General features: G+C 46.5%; 1 protein-coding gene across 1 annotated transcript in view; it reads right to left on the bottom strand.

Moving 5' to 3' along the window:
- Window positions 1–296: 296 nt before the first annotated feature.
- Window positions 297–22,951, bottom strand: part of RHBDD1 (rhomboid domain containing 1) — a 101,099-nt gene continuing 78,444 nt past the window's right edge. The window contains exon 6 of the mRNA XM_065880926.1: window positions 297–391. Coding sequence (XP_065736998.1) covers window positions 297–391 — 95 coding nt within the window. The remainder of the gene's footprint in view (window positions 392–22,951) is intronic.

Below are 22,951 nucleotides of genomic sequence, written 5' to 3'. Positions count from 1 at the left end.
GAGAAACGAGTGTGGAAACTGGTCCCTAGGTGGAGACGCTGACTTTCTGTCTGCAAGAAGACAAGGCCAGGAGGTGGGCCACTCCCAGAGAGCTGTGAGCTGCATCCAACAAGCCTGGTCTCAAGATGTCAATCTGCTTGCAAATTAGACTCACAGAGGCCATAGGACGAAGGGCCACGGCAGATGTGAGCAACTGGGACGGTCATAGTGCCTTCTGCTTTTGTTCAAAACTAAGTGGGGGCTTGGAGACAATGGTAACACAGCTGGATCACACTTGTTCACATGGCTGCGTCACCTCACTGGCCGTCGAATCTGTGAAGCCGCTTTCTCCTCATTTCTTCTTCTGGTGTGAGCTGGAACCCATAGGCCGGGGGGCTATTTCTGCGATCTCCTGTAGAGAGAAAGCACAAGGGAGACTCAAGCGCTGCCCACCCACTGTCCTGACATTTACAGGGCACTGCATCCTAGGATTCCCAAGGGGGAAAAGAAAGATGGCTTGGGTGTCATCTTTATATTAGCATGAAACAGAAATGTAACAAACATATTTCAACTTCAGAGGTCAATACTACATTTCAACGTAAAGTAAACATTTTCAGCGAGGTCCAGTCCATGAAACTAATTTGACTCACTTTGAAACTTCTTGACAATCCTCCCATTTCTATGTTCTTTTCCATCATGTTCCACAATTTGCATCATTTAGTTTCCAAAATGTCTCAAGAGCTTGCTTTATTTCTTTTAATGCCCAGAAATAACTGTCACTGTCCATAACATCCTCACCCAGTGTGCTCGTAGGGTTCTCCTGTTGGGCCCTTTTCCTCCCTCTAACCTGCTGCCTCCTGTACTTCCCCAGCTGGTGGGAATCATGCCTGCCTGAAACTCACAAGCCCCCACAGGGCATCATGGCCCATAGAGCAGGGGCTGTGTTACCATAATGACCAATATCTGGGCAGGCAGACAAAAATGCAGGCATAATATCTGAAGATCATGTGGGCCACGGAAATCATCACTGAAAAGAGTTTCTCGGGGCTACAAACAGAACATATAATTTGCAGTGATATAAGCATTTCAATCACTGCATTAAAAAAAAACACTCTTCCAGGCACTGTAGGGGGATAATAAAGGAATAACAATAGACAGTCCTTGACCTCAAGGACCCAGAAACCTAAATCTAATGAAAGAGCTTCAATATCCTCCATAAGGCAGCCATGCAGGGCGTCACTGATGGATACACGCAAACAGTAGGTTCACGTCTAAGCATGCGGACCAGAAAGATCGCACCTTTCCCCTTCTGAGCCTCTGCTAACCCTGTAAACTCACTCTGAAAGGCCCACTCCCATCACCTCCCTCCATCAAAAGTCCTACTCGTTTTCCAACGCCCCATCCAAATCGCACTGCCCTCTGGCCACCCCCAAAGGAAGAGCTCTCTCCCAATTCAAGTTCCTCAGCTTCCAGCACCTTCCTCTCAGTGGTCCGCATGCAACAGTCACCACATCCCAGCAGACAGGGCAGCCCCTGTGCATACCGCTGCCCTCTCCTACTGGAAGCATAAGCTCTTCAATGGCTGGGAACATTGCTGACGCTTCTCTCTGCTCCCCAGTGCCCGGTACAGCCCCACACACACAGAAGCTGTTCAAGAAAGATATGGGCCTGACTCAGCGGCACATGCCTATGACTTCCAAAGGTATATGTTACGGCCAGACCACCACATTCAACGTTGCCCTCTGAGGTTCTGACACAACTGAGTCTGGAAGCCCTGGCCTAGCTGGGAAGGGTGGATGGGCAAGAGGGTCGGAGCCAGGAGGGAAAACAAGTGAACGGTTGACCCCTCCCGCTCTCGCTCCAAGCGTGGTACCTTGTCGGAGACTCTGACAGGTAATATACTGACATGGTGGTTGTTAAGACAATGATGAAAAGATGTTAGAGAAAGCAGTGTGAAACTAAGAGTCAGTTTGCTAAGCCACCACTAGAATTTCAGTTGTCAGACAATGAGAACTTTCTAAAAAGGCAGTCAAAAGCAACCCCTTTTTACATTTTTTTCCCCCACAGTGATAGAGACCCCAACACTTACCCATGTCTGATTGTCCTTTCCTTTTGAGACGTGAGGGAATTACCCCTGCTGGACCCCTTGTAACATTTCCTGACTAGTCCACCCAGAAGTGATCCAGGTGGGCCAAGCCCGGCACTCACTCGTGCTGGGTAAACTCCACTTCGAGGTTTTTTGATAAGTGAAGTATATGTCATTTTACCAACTTTCACTAAAGATGCTGTTCAAACGTGTAAGACTTTTACCATAAAGATTTTATGAATACTATAAGATTCAAAGTTTTACTGGATATCGTTTTCACCACATACATTTGTAAAGGAATTTCTCTCTGTTCAAAGTGGTAAACACTTTGAAATTACAGAGAAACTCATGAATCCAATTACCATTAGTTTATTGCTTAAAAGTGCTTTATACAATGAGCTCCAATTCCTGCTTTCCTTTTAACGGTTGTTTTTAACAAGTCCATTCTTAATTGCACTTATGAGTGCGGGCCAGTGTGTGACAGCCCATTCCAGCTGGGCAGGGAACCGGGAGGCCTGGCTGTGGGCGGAGTTAGAAGCAAGCTCAACGTGGCATCTTGACTCCAGGCCACAGGGCACGAGCCCATAGATGCTGAAAGATGCTCAGACTCCCAAAGGGAATCACAGTGTCCAAGAGGAAAAGCCTGTTCCATGAAGGGAAATGCAGGGAGGAATCAGAGGGGGCAGACTGTGAAGGTTCTGGGGGTTCAGCTCTCAAAATGGCCAGCCGGCACAAATGCTCTCTGGACCCATGCTCGGGGCATTTAAGGAGAACCACGGCTGAGCCAACAGAAGAAATGCCACGTGCTGAAGTAGAAAACTCACATCAAGAGAGGAACAATAATCACTCTTTCACAAGAGCCTTTCTTTTTCTTTTTTTTTTTTTTTTTTGCGGTACGCGGGCCTCTCACTGTTGTGGCCTCTCCCGTCGCGGAGCACAGGCTCCGGACGCGCAGGCTCAGCGGCCATGGCTCACGGGCCCAGCCGCTCCACGGCATGTGGGATCTTCCCGGACCGTGGCACGAACCCGAGTCCCCTGCATCGGCAGGCGGACTCCCAACCACCGCGCCACCAGGGAAGCCCCACGAGAGCCTTTTAAGGTACCCAATTTGAATTAGCTTTTACTCCCAATTTCATGATGCCAATTTTACAGATGAAAAAAACTGAGGCTCAGGGAGTGTTAGGGACACACCTAAGGTCACAAAGCTAGCGTGAAGGCAAGCAAAAACTTGCACCTATCGGTCTTCCGGCTGCAGTTCTAGCTCTCCTCCTCTTCCACAGCCCCACACTGCCGATCCTACTAACACACCGAGTATGTTATCAAATCCCTTCGCTATGCCTTATCCTCCTGCCAGAACCCAGAGAGTCCCTTTCCTTCATGGATATGCAGGGAGCTCACTGTTATCTGAAAATAGAAAAAGAAGAAGATCCAGCCTAAGCTCTCAAATCGACTGGGCTGTGCTGTCATCACAGATGTGACTACAAAGTTCCCGCACTGGGTCCCCTTAAATTCTACTGACTACTAGAGTGGTTTGGGTTTTTAGGACCCCTGGAAAGGCCTTGTGTATAGCAACAAAACAACAATAATGACAATGCCTGATGTGGATGTTTTATGGGTATTTTAAATCCTTCAAACTCAGTGTTTCTGTTAACATCAAAGCCACCCGACTGCAGAATGATTCAACTGCTTCATTTCAGGCTTTGAACTGCATTCTTCTTGCTGGTAGTTAGTTTTCTTGGAAAGTGTTCAAGACTAAATTAACCTGTGATATGTTGAAGGCAGTTATGTATTTGATGTCAGTCAGCCAACCCCCGAGACCTGTTCATCACATCTGTGCTCTGGGTCAGTGCCACACTGGGGACCAGGCCTCCAGCTGCTCCCCTCCGTCTCAGCTAAGCTCTGTCTTCCAATTCTCCACCTTGTCATTTATTTTTAAACCATTTCTATATTTTCCGCTTGTGTCACATGACCTATTATTTCTCTCCTTAGTCTCCAGGACCCTCTGCAGGCATTTCTCAAAGGGTCTAAGAAATGCACTTTCCATATCTACCTATATTTATTAAGCACACAGAAAAGGATCTGGATGGGCCTCAGCTAGACGGCAAAAGTAGAAGAGGTCCCCGTGGGTATACTGGAAAAAGTGTTGCTAGGAAAATGGGAGATGCTTCCGGCCCTGCCTGGAACTAGAGAGGACACCCCAGGCAAGTCTTCATTTCGGCAGGCTCTGGTTGGTTCACTTGTCAGGGGAGAGGGTGCAGAACAAGGTGGCTGCCAGGGTCCTTGCCGTGACTCTGGAGTCTGATGACTGGGATAAAATCCTGACTCTTCCACTTACAGCTACACATCCTTGAGCAAGTACGTTACCTTCACGCGGCCTTAGTTTCCTTACCTATAAAATGCAAATAGTAACAGTAGCTCCTTTGCTGGACTGTTGAGAGAATAAGAGAGGATGCATATAAAACGCTTAGCTGAGTGCCAGCAGTGCAGTTAATGCCTGACGAGCACTGGATGTCAGGACTCCTAACCTCGAACATCACTGAGAATCATATGGGTTAAATGTCTACCTGTTAATATCACTGGCTAAAAGACAGATACCAAACAAATGACCAAAGACTTCTTAAAAGATAGAGCCCAATTCTGTTTGAGGACCAGCCGGCAGTGTTTTGTACAAAGTGTGGAGTCACTACTTACTAAATACTTGTCCTCTAAGAGACAGATACGAAAAAGGTAATTCACAACCTCCACATGCCAGCACACTTTTGTGACTTTCGGCCACTGCGAAAACTGGAGAGCCCAGCTGAGACCTCTTTTCTCCACTGAGTTAAATCATGCATTGAACATTTACAGGTCTGGGTGAAACAGCCTTGCTCTGATGAACTTGGTACAGAACATTAGTATTTATGAGCCTTGCTTCTATGGTCCTGTAAATGGAGGTCAGCCCTCAATTTTACTCAAAGAAACAGTGAGCATGCTTCAAAGGACCTCAGGAGCAGTGCCCAGTTTAAGAAGATTTAGCTCAATTATAGCACCAGTAGTGAGATCATAAGATTTATTGATTTGTGGTTCCTGATGGAAAAATTTTCAGTTCTCTACCCTTATGTATAATGCAGTAACCTCTGCATTTTACATCTAAGGGAGGAGAAGCAATTTCATCCACATAAGAATTGCTAAAAAGAATGCCATGAGTTGATGGCCATTTTCCCTACTGTTCGCCATCCCTGTAAATAGAGATGTTTAATTTGCTGTATTCATAGATCCTGCCCATGATCTGACGAGCCCTCTATGCCATTCAGTGAAATTATACTAAAGTGAAGCCTCAAGATGGCTTGTCTTTCCCCTAAATTGGGGACCTATGGAGGCAATCACTTAAAAAAAATTTTTTTTAAAACCAAGAAACCTCTAAATATTCCTGTACTCTCTGGGATTGCTTTTGTCAAATGAGGGCAACAGCATGGGACCCATATTCTCTCTTTCAAAAATGTTACTTTATTAGAATTCCATGAATTCTAAAGCTTCCAAAATGTCTTTTGACAGGACAGTTGCTAAGTCATTTACTATGACCAAAAAGGCCTGGAAGGAACCCCAAGTCCAACAATTAGCAAGATATTCTTTTAAAGTAGGAGGTGCCCGAGGACAATACGAGCACTTTCCTTTTTGAGGCACTAATTATAATGATCTATCTATCCATCCGTCCATCGCTTTAAAAAGAGTTTGAGGGCTTCCCTGGTGGCGCAGTGGTTGAGAGTCCGCCTGCCGATGCGGGGGACACGGGTTCGTGCCCCGGTCCGGGAAGATCCCACATGCCGCAGAGCAGCTGGGCCCGTGAGCCATGGCCTCTGAGCCTGCGCGTCCGGAGCCTGTGCTCCGCAATGGGAGAGGCCACAGCAGTGAGAGGCCCACGTACCGCAAAAAAAAAAAAAAAAAAAAAAAAAAAAGAGTTTGAAATTCACCTAAAAATCTCATAACTTTCATACAGATGGACGTTTCATTATGGTTTACAATAAAGGTAACATTTAGATGTGATTTGAGAGAGAAAAATTCACATTTCCACTCCTCAACTGATCAAATCAACAGTGGTGGGATTCCTTAGTTCTGAAACAGTATCTTGAATCCCAAAATGAGAAGCTCTGAATGGAAATCAACTCAGTTGCTACTTTCCCTGTTGTACTTTTCTCTCTGTTCTAGTTGGTTAATTTGGGGGACCGTTAATGGACACAACTGACTTCAAATCAACAGGCTTCATAATCAAGTTAAGTTGATAATTATAATCAACTTAATAATCCAGTTAGCAATTCGAGTAACCTAAAATATTGGGTCCACTCTGTCAGATCTAGAGGTTTTTTTGCAATATAGAGAACACATGGTATGACCTCTAGAACAAAAAGAGGAAGTCCGGGAGGAGACAATAAATGTTTGCTGGGCAATTGCTACATGCTCCCTCTACTTTACTCTCCCTTCCTTTTAAAAAGTGTACAACTTTATTAATTCCCATGCACTGAACGTATGGGACCAACATCCAGACCAAAATACGGTATTTCCAGCACTCCCAAGCCTCCATGGGCTCCCTTCCAGAAGCGGTCCACTGACCTCTTACAGCAGAGATTCATTTTGTCTATTTTTGTCCATAAACGGATTCACATAATATGTACCTTTTGTGGGTTCATTTTACATTATGTTTGTGAGACTCACCATACTGCTGTATGTGTTTTCTATTCTACTTATCCTTCTGAGTAGAATTTCCTCGTCTGTTTTATAGAAAGAAGAATGGAGGCTTAAAGATTTCAAGGAACTTACCAAGGCCACACAGCTGCTCAGGGACTGAGGCAAGAGTCACACCTAGATCCCTTTCTACTCTGCTCCAGACATGAGGTGTGTTAGTTGTCTTTCTTAACCCCAAAACCAGAATCTGTAAACCCGAACAATACTATTCCTTTCAACTTGATTTGGAAGCAGGATCTGTTTAAAAAGCAGCAGGAAATTTTACCTTCTGCTTTAGATAAAGTTCACTGCAAACAGTAAGATCTTCTGGATAACAAAGTATCTAGGATCTCCCTTGACAAGGTTTTAGCAAGAGGCCCAGTTGCAAAAGTCAGCCTTGGTGATTAACTATATCATGTATTTTCTAAACAGAGAACAGCTTATAAATTCTTACAGAAATAACTCTCGATGGGCTGGAGGGGCAGCAAAAAGAGAGGCTGAGGAGAAGAGGGTCTCCCATTAGGAACCACTGTAACATGAAGCACATATTTCTTTAAACAGATGGATGCAGATTTTCTCTATCTATCTATGGCTGTGTTGGGTCTTTGTTGCTGCGTGTGGGCTTCTCTTTGTGGTGGCTTCTCTGGTTGCAGACCACAGGCACTAGGTGCACAGGCTTTAGTAGTTGCAGCACGTGGGCTCAGTAGTTGTGGCGCACAGGCTTAGTTGCTCCACGGCATGTGGGATCTTCCCGAGCAGGGATGGAACCCGTGTCCCCTGCACTGGCAGGTGGATTCTTAACCACTGAGCCATCAGGGAAGCCCGGATGCAAATTTTAATACTAAAGGGATTTTCCATTTTTAAAAATCAATCTGTCTTAAATCCTTTCACAATTCTGTCACCACCTTAACACTTTATCAAGAGGGATTTAAATGAGATTAGGAATGATTTTCAAGCACCTTTTATATATATCTAATGGCTTTAGGATGTTTCAAATTTTCTTTGATGTAAAACAGCATGCCTTTTGGCCAGCAATCTGAAGGTACCTCAGATGGAGTTTACCCAATCACATCAGCTGATTCTGGAAACTGAGAAGAGGTTGACTATCTCCTCTGGAGGAACAGCCTTCCCAGTTCCATATAATTTGGGGCTGTACCTTTTTTTTTTTTCTTTAAATTCAAAATCACCTACTGATATCTACGGGACAGATATAAGAAAATTCTTGGGAAACTAGATGCGGGGCTCCCTTTGCTTCCATATTCTCATTGCCTAGTACCCACGAGGGCCTACGTGCCTGGCTCGGACAGCAGAGAGAAACCAGACAAGGGCCCTGCCTGGAGGGAGAGATTTGAGAACATATTTTACAACAAAAAAGAGAAAACTGAAAGTAGAATGAGGAAGTCTTTTGTGGGCAGGGAGTTCTGATGGAAAAAAAAAAAAAATATATATATATATATATATACACACACACACACACACAAACACACACATAAGTACAGACAAAGCTAGAAAAAAGATGAAGACCCTTTGGACTATTAAAATCCCACACTCCTCTCTGAAGCTCCAGGGCCAATGTGCCTGACTTGCCCAGGACAGGCAGCTGCGGCCTGGGGCCTCTCCTGATGTTTCTGATAGAGATCCCATACCTGCCCGCAAACAGGGCCCTAGCAGGAACCCCCCAGAGAGGGCCGCTGCCCTGTACCTCCCGCCTGGCCTGCATCTTTGTTGGACTTGGACCCTCCAACCTTAAAGGATTCCCGAGGTCCAAATGGCTACCTGCTCAAATCTCTGACCCCTCCGGCTCCTGGCCCTCTATCAGCTCTGACCCTCTGATCGTCATCTCTTAGACAGAGGAGGCCTTCCACTGCCTTTTTATGGCCGGATTTCCTGATGATGTTAAGATGGGGCCACAGTGGCGGGGGCAGGGGAAGGACAAGCAGGATGGAACTTCTAGCCTTTTCCTCAGAGCCTGGATACCACCCCTCCTCTTGCTTCTTGATCATGGGGTTATCTTTGAGTAAGTTTTAATTTAAGTATTTTCTAAATTTAATTATCTTTGAGTAAGTTTTAATTTTTTTTTTTAGGAGAGGGAAGCGGGTAAGAGATTATTTAAACTATAATAAATTGAGCTCAAAGAGATGTAAAATTGCGTCTTCCCAAGACCCACTGGGTTCCAGCCCTGCTGCCTGCCACTTGCTATGGCATCATCGTAAAAGACTGGCTGCGGCTGAATTCTCCCCTTGCTGGCCTTTAGCAGCCCCGTCCCATGAGCATAGTTTCCATAGAACAGCAACCAACTGGCCGGTGAAGGCAGGAGTCAGAGCTAGGCTCCCAGTTTTCAGTAGCTCAAATGCAAGAGGTTTGGGCAAAGCCAGGCAGTCTTGGAGACTCTATGAACGGGACAGCTGTCTGGTTTGCTGCTGTGATTCCTAAACTTTCATGTGCACCATAATGGAGAACTTGTTAAAAACGCAGATTTACTAGACCCTACAGCCAGAGATTCTTATGCATCAACTGGTTGGAGAGCAGGAAGGTGCATTTTAGTGAAAACCCACCCTGGCGGCGTTTCTGCTGCAGACGGTGTACCAGCTCACTGAGAATCACTGGGGGAAAAGAACACACTTCGCTGGATGTGGGTCTGCATCTGGCTCCACAAGGACCCTGGACGAGGCACTTCTCCCTGGGCCTCGGGCTCCTCATCTGTGCAACGATGGGTGCTGGATTGGACATTTTAGACCTCCGCACAGAGGCGCAACATCCGCGGCTGTTCGTTTCTCAGTGAGCCATCAGGGTTGGCTGGCCTAAGAAGGCCGGGTGCAGATGGGCCACACCAGCAACCTGCGTCCTCCACTGCCTGCAGTCCGGGCAGCTACTCCGCCTGCCCCGTCAGCCAGCCTGGCCGTGACTTCTGACAGCTGGGCCAAGAACTGGCCATGCTGTGCTTCTTGGCAACTTCCTCCAACTAATTTGGTCTAAATTCAGTGTCCCTCCCCATGCCCCAACGTTTTAATTTTTAATAAACTTTTGTTTTGTTTTTGGGTTTTTTTTTTTTGCGGTACGTGGGCCTCTCGCTGTTGTGACCTCTCCCGTTGCGGAGCACAGGCTCCGGACGCGCAGGCTCAGCGGCCATGGCTCACGGGCCCAGCCGCTCCGTGGCATGTGGGATCTTCCCGGACCGGGGCACGAACCCGTGTCCCCTCCATCGGCAGGCGGACTCTCAACCACTGCGCCACCAGGGAAGCCCTAAACTCTTTATTTTGGAATAATTTTAGATTTAAAGAAAGTTACAAAGGCAATACAGCCAAACATCTTACATTATCATGACCTAGTTGTCAAAATCAACCACTTACAGAGATGGGTGCGCTACTATTAATGAAATTCCAGACTCCACTTGTATTTCACCCGTTTTTCCACTAATTTCCCTTCTCTGTTCCCTTCTCTGTTTCACCAGTTTTGCCACTAATTTCCCAACTAAAGCCAGCAGTCCATTTAGTTGTCAGGTCTCCTTAGTCTCTTCAGGTCTGTGGTACCGTCTCAGTCTTTTCTTACTTCCTGTGACCTTGACAGTCCTGCGCAGCACCAGCCTACAGCAGAACGTCCCTCAGTTTGCTTTGTCTGATGCTTTTCCTCATCATTACTCTGGGGTTAGGGTTTTGGGAAGAAGACCGCAGAGGAGAAGTGCCCTTGCCATCCGATCATATGACTTATCACTGGTGATGTAACCTTGAGCACTGGGTTAAGGAGTGTTTGCCAGGTTCTTCCCCTTTTAAAACTTTTTGGTGAGCTCCAAGGCAATGAAGCTTTAACTCTCATCACCAAGAGTTAGCTGGATAAACTGGAATAGGTAGAAGTGGGTACCTCAAGCAGCCTCTGTCACTCTCCCTGCTTGAGGATGAGCAGGGTACAGTGGGGTCATCCCTGACCTTCACTGAATTCAGGTTCTCCAACACAGAGGTGAGTGCATGAATCACCAGGAGAGCGCTTTGAGAGTTTCCGATCTGGCAGGCTTGGCATGGAGCCCAGGCTACCGTATTTTAATGAGTTCCCAGGTGATTCGGAGCTACACTAGCTTTTTAGAATCAGCTGAGATTTTTTTTTTTTCAACTGAAAATATCCACCCTGGGTTTCACGCCAGTATTTACACTTGCCGGCAGGTGGAGCCAGAGGCTCATGACTCAATCTGCTGAAGAAAACTAGGACAAATTCCAGGCAACAAAGCATTCCGCACTGCAAGCAGAATTAGGGTTATTCTGAAACAGATGGGCTCTACAGAAGCCGTCGCACTGAGTATTACGCAGTTGTTCATTGTCTAGATGGTCTGAAACCCGGGGACTATTCTCCAGCATCTAGCAGTTTCTGTGTCATATCAGGTTTCTTCCAGAGCAGAGGAGACTGACAAGACCCTGGGAGACAGATGTGGTTATGGATATGGATGTGGACACAGGTATTTTAACCAGCTCTGAACTCAGGATTTACTCCTGCTTTGGTGCATACCGCCTTGCATAGCTGACTGCATCTTCCTGGAACGATCAGGATCCCTCTAACGCCACATCAGAAGAGTAGATACAATAGATACATTTGGATACACACATATCCAAATAGATACAATCTGTGATGATAAGACAACAAATCCCGGATGCAATAATTCTAAAACTGCTTTACTTTAAGCCTAATCAAAGTGGTCTGTTTCCTGGTTTACATTTTTACCCACATGCCCACTTACACTTGGCCCCATCCTCTTTCCTTCTGCCCCTCTCCTGTGCTACCCCAGCTGGCTTTAGCAGGGAGGAAGCAAGGGCAAGGAAGGCCAGCTAGCACGCACTTGACTGTGCCTGATGCACTGGTCCACAGTGGGCAGGACCAGGGCTTACAAATGGAGTATTCTGTGAGTCCTGGAAATCTACAACAGCCTCCAAGCGTCAACGGTTCCTCCGTAGAGAATGTTTTCAGTTCCTTAGCCTGTGATCCCAGGCACTCAGCTGCTGCTGTGCTGGTCAGCCCGGGATCAGAGAGGCCGTGAAGGCGTCTCTGAGGTTGGCAGCTTGGGGACGGGTGGTTCAGCAGGTTCTGCTGTCTCTGTGCTGGACAGACCCTCAGTCACCTGAGGGGCGCACAGACGTGCTTCCTGGTGGATAAGGCCCTGCTGTAAGCAGTGGGTTCGTAACTGCCTGGCACAGCGGCTCCCTCCCTCCAAGGGATAAAACGTCAGTTGATGGTGCCCCCCCTTTCACGAACAGGGGCAGGTCCCCCTCTCAGAAACAACAAAATCCCCAACGTGCTTGCTCTTTGCCCAGATTCTCAGACGGAGGCAGAGAGAAGCACTGTTGGTGACATTTAGACCTGTTTCATTTTTTTCTCACTCCCTTCAACTTGAGTTTCAAATCAGAGACAGCCCAATGGGCAGCTTTTTAAGCAACAGCCCAAGGTAATGTTTTCATTGACTTTTAAAATCATAGCCCATTTGGAATTAGCCCATATTTCCCACAGAAACCTCAATCTTCTGAAAATACCTTTTAACCTTTGGGCATAGAAAAATATAAGTAAATATCATCCCAAGAAATCAAAGAATAAGAAAGAGAAAAGATGGAGAGTCAAGAGGAGAACTCTGGAAAGGGACAAAGAAACTTAGATCGGGAACTTCTGCCAAGACCAACCACTGAGGGGTAACGTCCAGGTCACACTGGACAACTGTTGCCAGTGACTGTTTGTCAGGAGAAACAAGGATGTGGAGCCTGGGAGGGAAGGGGTTAGGGACAGCTGACCCTAGGCTTGGTGGCCGGACTGACTGGCAGCAAATAAAATGAGCCACGTGACAGGCCCTACACCTTCCCACTGCTCTCATGTCACAGTCCTGTGAAACACGCAGCAGCACGTCAAAGCTCTAGAGACTAGATACTGGATCTAGAAGAGTAATTTCCAAACTTTCATGTGGGTGAGCACGGTAAGAGGCAGATTCTAGGTTCTAACTTGGGAGATCCCAGATCAACGGCTGTGGTGAGACCCAGGAATCTGCATTTTTCAGAAGCACCTCGTGTGAGTCTGATGCTACCAGCCCCACTCTGAGAAAATGGGATCCGAGGGATGCCGTACTACATTCTGGGGTTTTGTTTGGTTGTAACTAACGATCAGCACCAACACGGCATCTGGTTTTGTACACACAGGTCTTTTGTTACATCTTCCCTGAGCCAGAAGCTCTGGTGGTTTCCCAGGTTGTGCCGTGCTCAATCCTGGAAGACGTGAATTTTAAAAGTAAGACACCAATGCAACCCAGCTCTCCTAAAGATTCTATTAGTTATAACATGAGAGTGGACGAAACTGGCCACTCACCCAGCCGTAGGAGCAAAGCCACTCACCTCTGGATCCCAGGTGCCTGGGACCTGGTGGGCACGTCATAAATGTTTGGTGAATGAACAGAAAACCAACTAATACGCTATCGGGGCTGAGCAGAGAGGGGGCCGGGAACCAGGGGCCCAGGCCAGGCCAACGGGGCTAGAGGACCGTGAGAGAGATGTGGGTAAATGCTGGCAGGTAGGGAATTTCAAGGCCCAAGAGTCTTGGTTTCTGGCCTCAGCCAACAACCAGCTTTCAAACCCTGAGACATAAGTGGGTGAGAACAGGCGACAGAATACAATTCAGTCTATTTGTTTCCTCTAACAAGTGCATGAAGTTGGTCTGGGCTCTGGGGTTCCGTTACATTAGAGAACTTCAGTATCCAGAAGTAGGCCAAGATATGAGATGTACTACGTACATCCATGTTGAATGCTGTAAACATTCAAATTATTTCTATTTTTCAGATATCATAAGCATAAGTACATATCAAGAGATACCGATATCAACGCATAATTATGTACACATCAAGAGATACCGATATCAACGCATAATTATGAAAACAATCCCTGACCTAGGAAACTGTCCCTGAGATGTTGAGACGCCAAGGAGAACACCATGGTTCGAAGCTCTCACAAAAGCTAGAAGCTGCCGGCATGCTCCTCTCTCAGGTGGAGACAGAGGAAGATGAACTATTCTGGGAAAAGTCTGCAGTGAGCGTGCGTCACAGCTGGTCTCAAAGGTGCATGCATGTCAGGGTGAAGGTGGGGCGGGCACCCCGAGAACCACCGGCTCAACCCCACAAGGAAACAGCAACACAAGGGGCTCGGCAGATGCACTTGCTGGGTTAAAAAAAAAAAAAAAAAAAAAAAAAAAGGCAGGAGAGGGAGGGGGCGGGAGAGCCAAGAGGGAAGGTAACTGGAAGAAGAATGACATCCTTGTCAGCGGCCCGAGCCCCACGAGTTTTGAATGGTTGGTGGTTTAGAAAACCAGGGTGGGCTCCTCGGCAAAGGCCTAGATAAGCTGGGAGGTAAGGACGACACAAGCGTATCCCTTCAGAGCGGACCAGCTCTGAATGAGATAAGCGGCAGGGTGAGAGCATCTGCACAGAACGCCAACAGGCAGGAGCCTTGCTCTCTGCACCAGAAGCTGAGAAATGCTTCCTGTGGGTCAGAGTTGGCCTAGAAGTGGGATGGCTGTGAAGTTCTGGGATGCGATAAACTATCCCGGAAGTAGGACGGTCATCTTAAAAACACGCTTCTTTTTGTATTTGGTGGTATTTAACCAGTTACCTGGCGGTCCAGTGGTTAGGATTCCACGCTTTCACTGCCAAGGGCCTGGGTTCGATCCCTGGTCACGGAACTAAGATCCCACAAGCCCTGTGGAGCGGCCGAGAAAACAAAACTAAACTAAACCAAAAAAAAAAAAGCACAAAAAAATATTGCTCTGGGGCTTCCCTGGTGGTGCGGTGGTTGGGAGTCCGCCTGCCGATGCAGGGGACTCGGGTTCGTGCCCCGGTCCGGGAAGATCCCACATGCCGCGGAGCGGCTGGGCCCGTGAGCCATGGCCGCTGAGCCTGCGCGTCCGGAGCCTGTGCTCCGCAGCGGGAGAGGCCACAACAGTGAGAGGCCCGTGTACAGCAAAAAAAAAAAAAAAAAAAAAAAAATATATATATATATATATATATATATATATATTGCTCTGATGGTATGTAATGTAACCCTGAGCTGAACTGCCACTTTTTGTTCTTTTAGGTCTGATTAACCCACTTCCACCCACACCAAGTTCTGATCCACTAGTGAGAGACCGTATGTGTGTTTGTGTGTGTACATGCACCCTTGTGTGTGGTCTCGAGTATGTGTGTTACAGACACGCCTTGTGACTGAAACTTCTCCCATAAACAAGCCCTCCCAGCCTCAGGAAGAGCCGGGGGCTTTCTCAGACCGCTGGCACACAGTCTTGAAACAGCCCGCCTCTAACTAACCTAGAATGGCTCAGAAATGATTCTAAAGTGGGCTGTGCTAGGGAGAGAGACTCAGTAACAAAAATGGCTTATTCTTACATGTCTGTCAAATAATTTCTAGTACAACAAAACTTATTTTATGAACAGAAAGGGAGACCACAGAATGAAATTTTTTGAACTTTCAATTCCAAGTTAGGAATCTAGAGCGAGGCTTACCTTGGATAACTGATGATTTAGATAAGTGGGGAGGAATATGTTGTTCTCTGAGCATCTTTGGAAACAGATGTTTCATCTAAGTGTTTGCTGTAGCCAGGGAAAAAGCGAGTACTACAAGGCCTACCTACAGTTTTTTTTTTCTTTATTGGAGTATAATTGCTCTACAGTGTTGTGTTAGTTTCTGCCGTACAACGAAGTGAATCAGCTATATGTATACATATATCCCCTCCCTCTTAGGTCTCCCTCCCAGCCCCCCATCCCACCCATCTAGGTGGTCACAGAGCACTGAGCTGAGCTTCCTGTGCTTTACAGCATGTTCCCACTAGCTAGCTATTTGATGCAAGGTAGCGTACATATGTCCATCCTAGGCCTACCTGTAGTTTTAAGAAAGAAGCTTTAAAGACACCATGGCAAGTGCGGAAAGGAGATTCTGTGTGAGATGCATCCAGCGCATCTTAAAATCAAGGATTTTCAGGACTTCCCTGGCACACACAAGACTGTGTGCCAGCGGTCTGAGAAAGCCCCCGGCTCTTCCTGAGGCTGGGAGGGCTTGTTTATGGGAGAAGTTTCAGTCACAAGGCGTGTCTGTAACACACATACTCGGTCCAGTGGTTAAGATGCTGCGCTTCCACTGCAGGAGGCGTGGGTTCGATCCCTGATCAGGGAAGTTCCACATGCCTCACGGCGCAGCCAAAAAAAAAAATCGTGGATTTTCAGAGCGGGGTGGGGGAGGACTTGGGATGATGGAATCCAATCTGCTCAGTTCAGAGCCCAGAAACGGAAGCCCAGAGAGGGTAAACGGGTCTCCCATTTTGCACAGCTAATGGGGGCAGAATCAGAACCCAGGTCTCTCAGTGCTCTGGTCATGTCACCAGACTTCATTGTTTTCCCTTTTAGCCATTTCATCCTGAAGAATCCAAACCTCCCTTTCAAGTCCGGAGTGGACACTGGTGTTTTATACAAGTGCCTTCTGCTACCCGGCTCTGTGGGCAGCACGGGAAGGGAACGGGCTCTGGTGCCAGACAGAGCTGAGCTTGTACACGGGCTCTGCCCCTTCCTCTGTGCTCCTGGACAAGTCACTTTCCTCACCAACCCTCTCTTTTCTTATCTGTGTGGATGCAGGAACCTACCCCTGGATTGCTCTGAATGGAAGGAACTAAAGGACGCCAGCACCTGGCTCAAAGCAATCGAGGGTCAGTGGTTCCTGCTATTATGCTAAAAACCCCTTCCAGGTTTCCCCACCCCGGGAATGTCCCCACCATCCATCCAGCTAGTCACACACACCCAGATCCCAGTCATCCTAGACAGCTTCCCCTTCCTCATGTGCCACCTTCAACCCGCCACCAAATCCTGTCATTGTAACCTGAACCTTCCCCTAACTCGTCCCCCCTTCCCTGCACCTGCCACGTCACCAGCCCTGTCTGAGCCACCTGCTTCGTGAGCCTACACTGGTGCCTGAGCCCCTAGATGATGTCCTGCCCTTGCTCTGGTCTTCCAACCAGCCACCCTCCAAAGGGGAGCTGGACAGCTTTGCCAGAACACGCATCTCATCCACTTCATCCTCTGCCTAAAGCCCTCCAGGAGTTTCCTTTCATTCAAGGACAAATATCAAACTTCGTACGCAGCCCAGAAAGCCTGCCCTCCCACAGCTCCAACTCCCAGGGACCCCTCCCCGCCTCCCCAAGCTCTCAGGAGAGTGGCCGCATCCCCCTTTGCCCTAAGTTCTCCCAGGATCATGTCCCCTTTCTCCCAAGCACACGATGCCACAGTTAGTAGTTACGTGGGACTCTGATGATCCCAGTCAAGTGCATCCTCGTTAGGCGGTGAGCTCTGTGGGGTGAGAACACGGCGGGTTTGTGTTCACCTTCTCCCCAGGGATGAATAAATGAACAAAGCAGCAGGAATGGGCAGGAGGGAGATGTAGAGGAGTAACTACTGTCCTCATTTTACAGATGGCCAGACTGAGGCTCGAGGAAGGCGTGTGACTTCCCGAGGTCAGAGCCCCCAGGAACTGGATGGAAGCGCAGTGGTCCTCACACACCGCCCACCACGCCGCTTCAGAAACCAGCTCCCACATTTCTCCTTTACCATCCAACCTTTCTTCACAGTAGCCAGTGGCTCAGCAAAAAATTAGTGGGTTCTTTAAAAAAAAAAAAAAAAAATAGGAGGCTCTGAGGGCATGGGGGGCGGGGACTATAATTGTCACATGGAAAAAGGAAGAAATTGCAAGTTAATAACGGGGAGATTTTGAGTTTAAAAAAAAAAAAGACCATCCAAAGCTACAAGATTTGTTGCCATTTAGACCAAATGGAACAACATTTCCAGAATTGTCTCTATGGATCTGAAGATTCTAGATTAAGGGCAAGTGACTTGGCCAAAGGCTTAGACCTGTTTTCCGACACAGGTACTCTTAGGGAAGGAAAAACAAGAGCGGTAAAAGCCCCAGCAAGGTTGCTACACCAGTATGACTGATCTAAATGGAACACACTTCCATGAGTCATTTGTAGCTTTAAATACTATAGAAAAAAGAATTTATGAAACATGCCCAAACAGTCTCCCTTTAATGTGGCGAGCTCTTTTCAAACCACATTGTTCAAATTTATGTTAAAATGCAAACCCTTCATGTTTACAATGGTACTCTTGGAGGAATAATATAAAAGTACAACTGCTAAATTTCAAAGACAAGACTTATAACCTCAGAACAATGGGGGCATTCCCAGCGCAAATTTATGAGCTGTTAAACCTCAAAAGGTTTCCTCAATTAGCAATGAAGGTTTTGACATATTTGCAGCCTGGTATAGGGGCTGCTTTTTATACAATTTGGGGTGTACCGCTTTTATCGGAACTTTTCCTTACTTTTATTGACCTCGGATGACAACTATTGTGCTCCTCCCTGGGCAGCGTTTGATCCTGCTAATTGTGCCGTGGAGCCGGGACGGCATTTCACGGTTTACCATTGCTCCTGGGGCGCACGACAAATTATACATAATGCATTGCGTTGTAATTGCTGCATTGTGAACTTGGCTCGCCTCCCCAACATAAAATACCGACATCCAAGTAGTTTTATTATAAAAAACCGTAAGGGATTCTTTTGGATTATAAACATCTGAAGACACAACGTTCTCATGAATTCCGGTGGCTATTTTGGACACACACAGGGCGGGTGAGGCTGAAAAGCAAATCAAATGTACTTCACATGAATGTTTACAGAGAAAAAGAGGAGGCAGTCACGAAGGCAAGGCCATAGGGAATGCAAAACAAAACGGAGTAGGAGCTGAAGGGCAGACAAAAGTCCAAACTGGGAAATCAAAGAGGCAAGGTCTAGTGATGGCCCTTCGTCTCCCTGGGCCTCAAGTTCCTCCTTTTGAAAACAAAGGCACAGAACAAAATGACCACAAAGGTCCCTTTTCCATGAAGATAGGAGCCTCAGGGGGGCAGTGACCTGTTTTCCAAGACTGATTTGTCAGCACTAGAAACCTGTGTCTTGTACCAAACACACAGCTTCTCACCACTGCCCTGTTGGTTTGGGGCCTCTTAGAAAAAGATGATGCCTCTTGAAAGGGCAAGGGGCAGAATAAATAAAGCACAAGTTTTGTATGTGCAATATGATCAAGTGCAAAAAAAAAATCAAACGAACAGTACAGTGATCACTCTAGATGCCCACAGCAGGCCGCGGCCACAGGACCTGCTGCAGATCTGGAAGCAACGCCAAGGCACCAGGGGGTGCCCTCTTAACCCTCCCTTCTCCCCTCTCCCTGCCCCGGGACAGCAGCCTGATATATGAATTCAGGGAAATGAATGTCCTAGAGGAGCCAGAGGTGCTCCAGCAAGATTTCAAGCACGAGGGGTCACCTGGCAGCTCAGCCGGCCACACAGGTAACACATAACTGGACTGTGTTAGAACCGTGGCTTCTCTTTGAAGCCAGGCCACAGACAGTCCAACGTGCAGTTGGTAGGCTGTTAACCTCCTGCCAAAGAATTCTGTGTCCCTCGACCGACTTCTCCTCCCACCTGGTTCAACAGCAAGCAAATGGCCCAGTCAATTGCAAACCGAATTTAAGACTTAAATTTGACAACGAAGTATGCTTAGAACTTTGAGCGTTTGGCATAGGAGGGTCAGAATTCTAACTATTTACTTAAATTATGACACCCAGCGCTGCATAAAAGGCATCCTGGATGAGAAACACACCGGCTGTCCATCTGTCAAGATTGTGGAAAGCCTGTGAGGCAGTGTGGGCCTCCTCCCCCAAACCCTCACGTCTACTGTGGGCGACGTAGCCATTCTGCTACCAACTAGTTCACGTGAACAAAAGGGGACGCTCCGGAGTGGGCAGCTAGGGGGGCAACAGTCAGGATTACAGTTTTAGGACAGAATACTCTTATTTATTGGCCCTAGAGTTATGCTAAGGCTCACAGACATGTTACCAGGGAGATACGATCAGCTGTGATTTTGTCAGTGAATGAAGCACATCAAGGTTTTTCTCTGGCTATCACTCCTTAAGAGACAATAATAGGGAATTCCCTGGCGGTCCAGTGGTTAGGATTCTGCACTCTCACTGCTGAGGGCCTGGGTTCGATCCCTGGTCAAGGAACTAAGATCCCACAAGCCATGCGGCGCGGCCGGGAAAAAAAAAAAAATGCAGGGACTGGGCAGGGAAAGTGAGAGGCCATATCTAGGAATTGTTTTTGGAAACACTCCCAAGGCAATGGACTTTGCTCTAAATAAAGAAATACCAATCTTCAAAGGGGGATAGTTTTGGGTAAATGGCAAAGCATGAGGAAGCTGAGTAGCAAAGGGAATATGAAAATACTACCTTCCCAACAAATACCATATGATATCACTTAGACGTGGAATCTAAAATATGACACAAATGAACCTATCTTTGAAACAGAATCACGGACACAGAGAACAGACTGGTGGTTGCCAAGGGGGAGGGGGTTGGGGGAGGGATGGAGTGGGAGGCTGGGGTCAGCAGATGTAAGCTATTATATGTAGAATGGATAAACAACAAGGTCCTACTGTGTAGCACAGAGGACTATATCCAATATCCTGTGATAAACCACAATGGGAAAGAATATTAAAAATGCATATATATATATCTATATCTATATCTATGTATAACTGAATCACTTTGCTGTACAGCAGTAATTAACACAACATTGTAAATCAACTATACTTCAATTTAAAAAAAAAGAAAACACCACTTTCCCAACTTCTTTAGACAAAACTAGGCCTGAGGTCCCCCCCGTCAGGCAACCACTTCGTAGTCACGAGCATCTCCAGTGCAAGAAAACATCTCACACAATTTTCTTGAGTAATTATTTCCCTAAATTGATGCCAGGAAAATCTTGTTCTTTCTCTGGGGAGAATATATTTGGGATTCCTGCCACAAGTTAAATGGTCTAGATGAGTTTAGAGAAAGATCATTTAAGGACAATCAAAAAAATTATACACACACACACACACACACACACACACACACACACACTGGAAAAAGAAAATAACAAACGTGAACGAGAGTGCCTAGGTTGGAGGTCCAGGTAGGAACCCCATGAGGAAGGATAGTGCCAGGGAGACAGCAGAAACTCAAGAAGGGTTCTGCATCCCTCTATTTTGAAGTCCAGGTCCATCAAGAGATCTTAAAAGAAATACATAAAAAGAATATAGCAGTGGAGAAACTGAAGTTTTACATTTCCAATTTTTATGTTATAGGCTTCCTTCCCCCCTCTAACTTCAGTTTATAAACTGAAGGCTTCAGTCTTTTGAATACACAAGGACACTTGTGCACACACAACCAAATCCAACCAAAAAAAGAGAAATAAAAACCAAAGCCATTTCAAATATACCTCAAGCAAGAACTTGATGGAGCGTCTGGACTCCAGAGACAAGTCTGCCTGGTCATGGTGGTATTCCCAAGGCAGGTGGCCAATCAGAATTTGTTGAATGACTGAACCCCAAAGAGTTTTCATGGATGGAGGGTTAAGTTCCACCATTTCCAGCTCCTGCCTTGACCCACAAACTCAGCCATCCAGGGGCGCTGCAGGTTTTTGGTTTAGCCCTAGTCTGCCCTGGAGCCATCCAGTGAGATCCAACTAGAGACCCTGGGGATCCAGATGAGCTGACAGGAGAAATTGCTCCTGGTGTCCATTTACATAAGAAAAATGAGGATCCACTTTTCTAGGGGTGAGATCAGGGCTGAGGCAGAAAAGGATGGCTCTTACACAATCTTCATCTCTCTCTCCCCTCTCATGTAGTCCCTTTGTATTTCTTTCTTTCACAAGAAGGGGGCTCTCTAGCTTTCCAACATGTTCAATAGCTACCAAATCCAAGAACTCTGAAGACAGACCACGAAGATTCACCCTTGGATTTAAAAAAAGTCACATCTCGTGAAAACACAGATATCACAATGAGAAATACCTAAGAGAAAACACTTAGAATTCGAAACAAAACAAAACAAAAAAGACAGGCACTTCTTTGGTTTTGTCAAGAAACTTATTTGAGTATTTGAATATTAATAATAACCACATTTATCCCACACTTGTAAGGCAAAGCTAATAAACTATAGCAATTAAACAGAGAAAAGAATTAACACCCTAAAGAAGCTACTCCTTCCTAAGAGCTACCAAAATGCAAATAACTTATAGCCTGTTCTTTCTTGTGCCTTAGCTGTAACAGAGGAGAAAACTGGCTTGGAAAAGAACAACGACAGAAAGACAAGGACTACGTTTTGAATGCACTGTTTGGGGGACGTCCACCATGACGGCCGTGTAAAAGAAATAAGCCATCCAGGGCTGACATGGGCTTTAATATAATGCCAGACTTCACCACTTATTATTCATTCGTTTGTTCATTCTTTCACTCTTTCTCTTATTAGGTGATCATTCATCCAACAGACATTTATTAAGCACTTTCCCGGGGGGTCTGTGATAGGTGTGGGGTGCACAGGAGTGAATAAGAGCAGGGGCATGGCTTTATCCACTGTAGAAACAGTGCTCAGGGACGAAGCCTGTGAAAACGTCTGAGATCTCAAAGTAATTAAATGGCTCCCTCAGTGGAAAAAAAAAATCTATAAAACTGAAAAGTAATAAGTATTTGATTAAATGCCTATGAAACGTACCATATCAATCATTTATATCTCAACTCATAAATATGACATAGATATTTATAGTCGTTTACTTAAATATATATTTATATACTACGGATGGGCTGTCACATGTTTCAACACGTGAAATGACACAGGGTCGGGGTGGGGTTTCTAAAAATAAAAGCCCACATAAGTCCTCAAAAGTCCCCACAGGATGGACAGGACATCTGTGCTCTCCCGGAGTTTATAGTGTAGTGGAGACAGAGGCACACGCCAGTAGCCACAATCACCTTGTGAAATATCTAAGAAAGTACCCCTCTGAGCCTCATTTTCTTCATGAAAAAATAACCTACTGAAAACCAGAAACCATGGCCTTTGGGGCAGTTCTGAGGTCCAAGTTAAAAATAAAAAAAGATGGGAAAGTACTTCATAAGTTCAGAGTGATGAGAAGTAAACTTTTAACCCCTTTGGTCTTTGCCCCTCCTGGTAGTAAATGCCTCTTACCATGTCGGATGCTACACCTGCCGCCTACCTGGGAACTGGTGCTCAGACCAGAGACAAATCTCTACCACACCCTAAACATAAGGCTGCTCTGGT

This window comes from Phocoena phocoena, chromosome 7 (assembly GCF_963924675.1).
Source record: "Phocoena phocoena chromosome 7, mPhoPho1.1, whole genome shotgun sequence".
Taxonomy (NCBI): domain Eukaryota; kingdom Metazoa; phylum Chordata; class Mammalia; order Artiodactyla; family Phocoenidae; genus Phocoena; species Phocoena phocoena.
The sequence above is the reverse complement of the archived record's forward strand: the minus strand, read 5'-3'. Positions and strand labels throughout refer to the sequence as shown.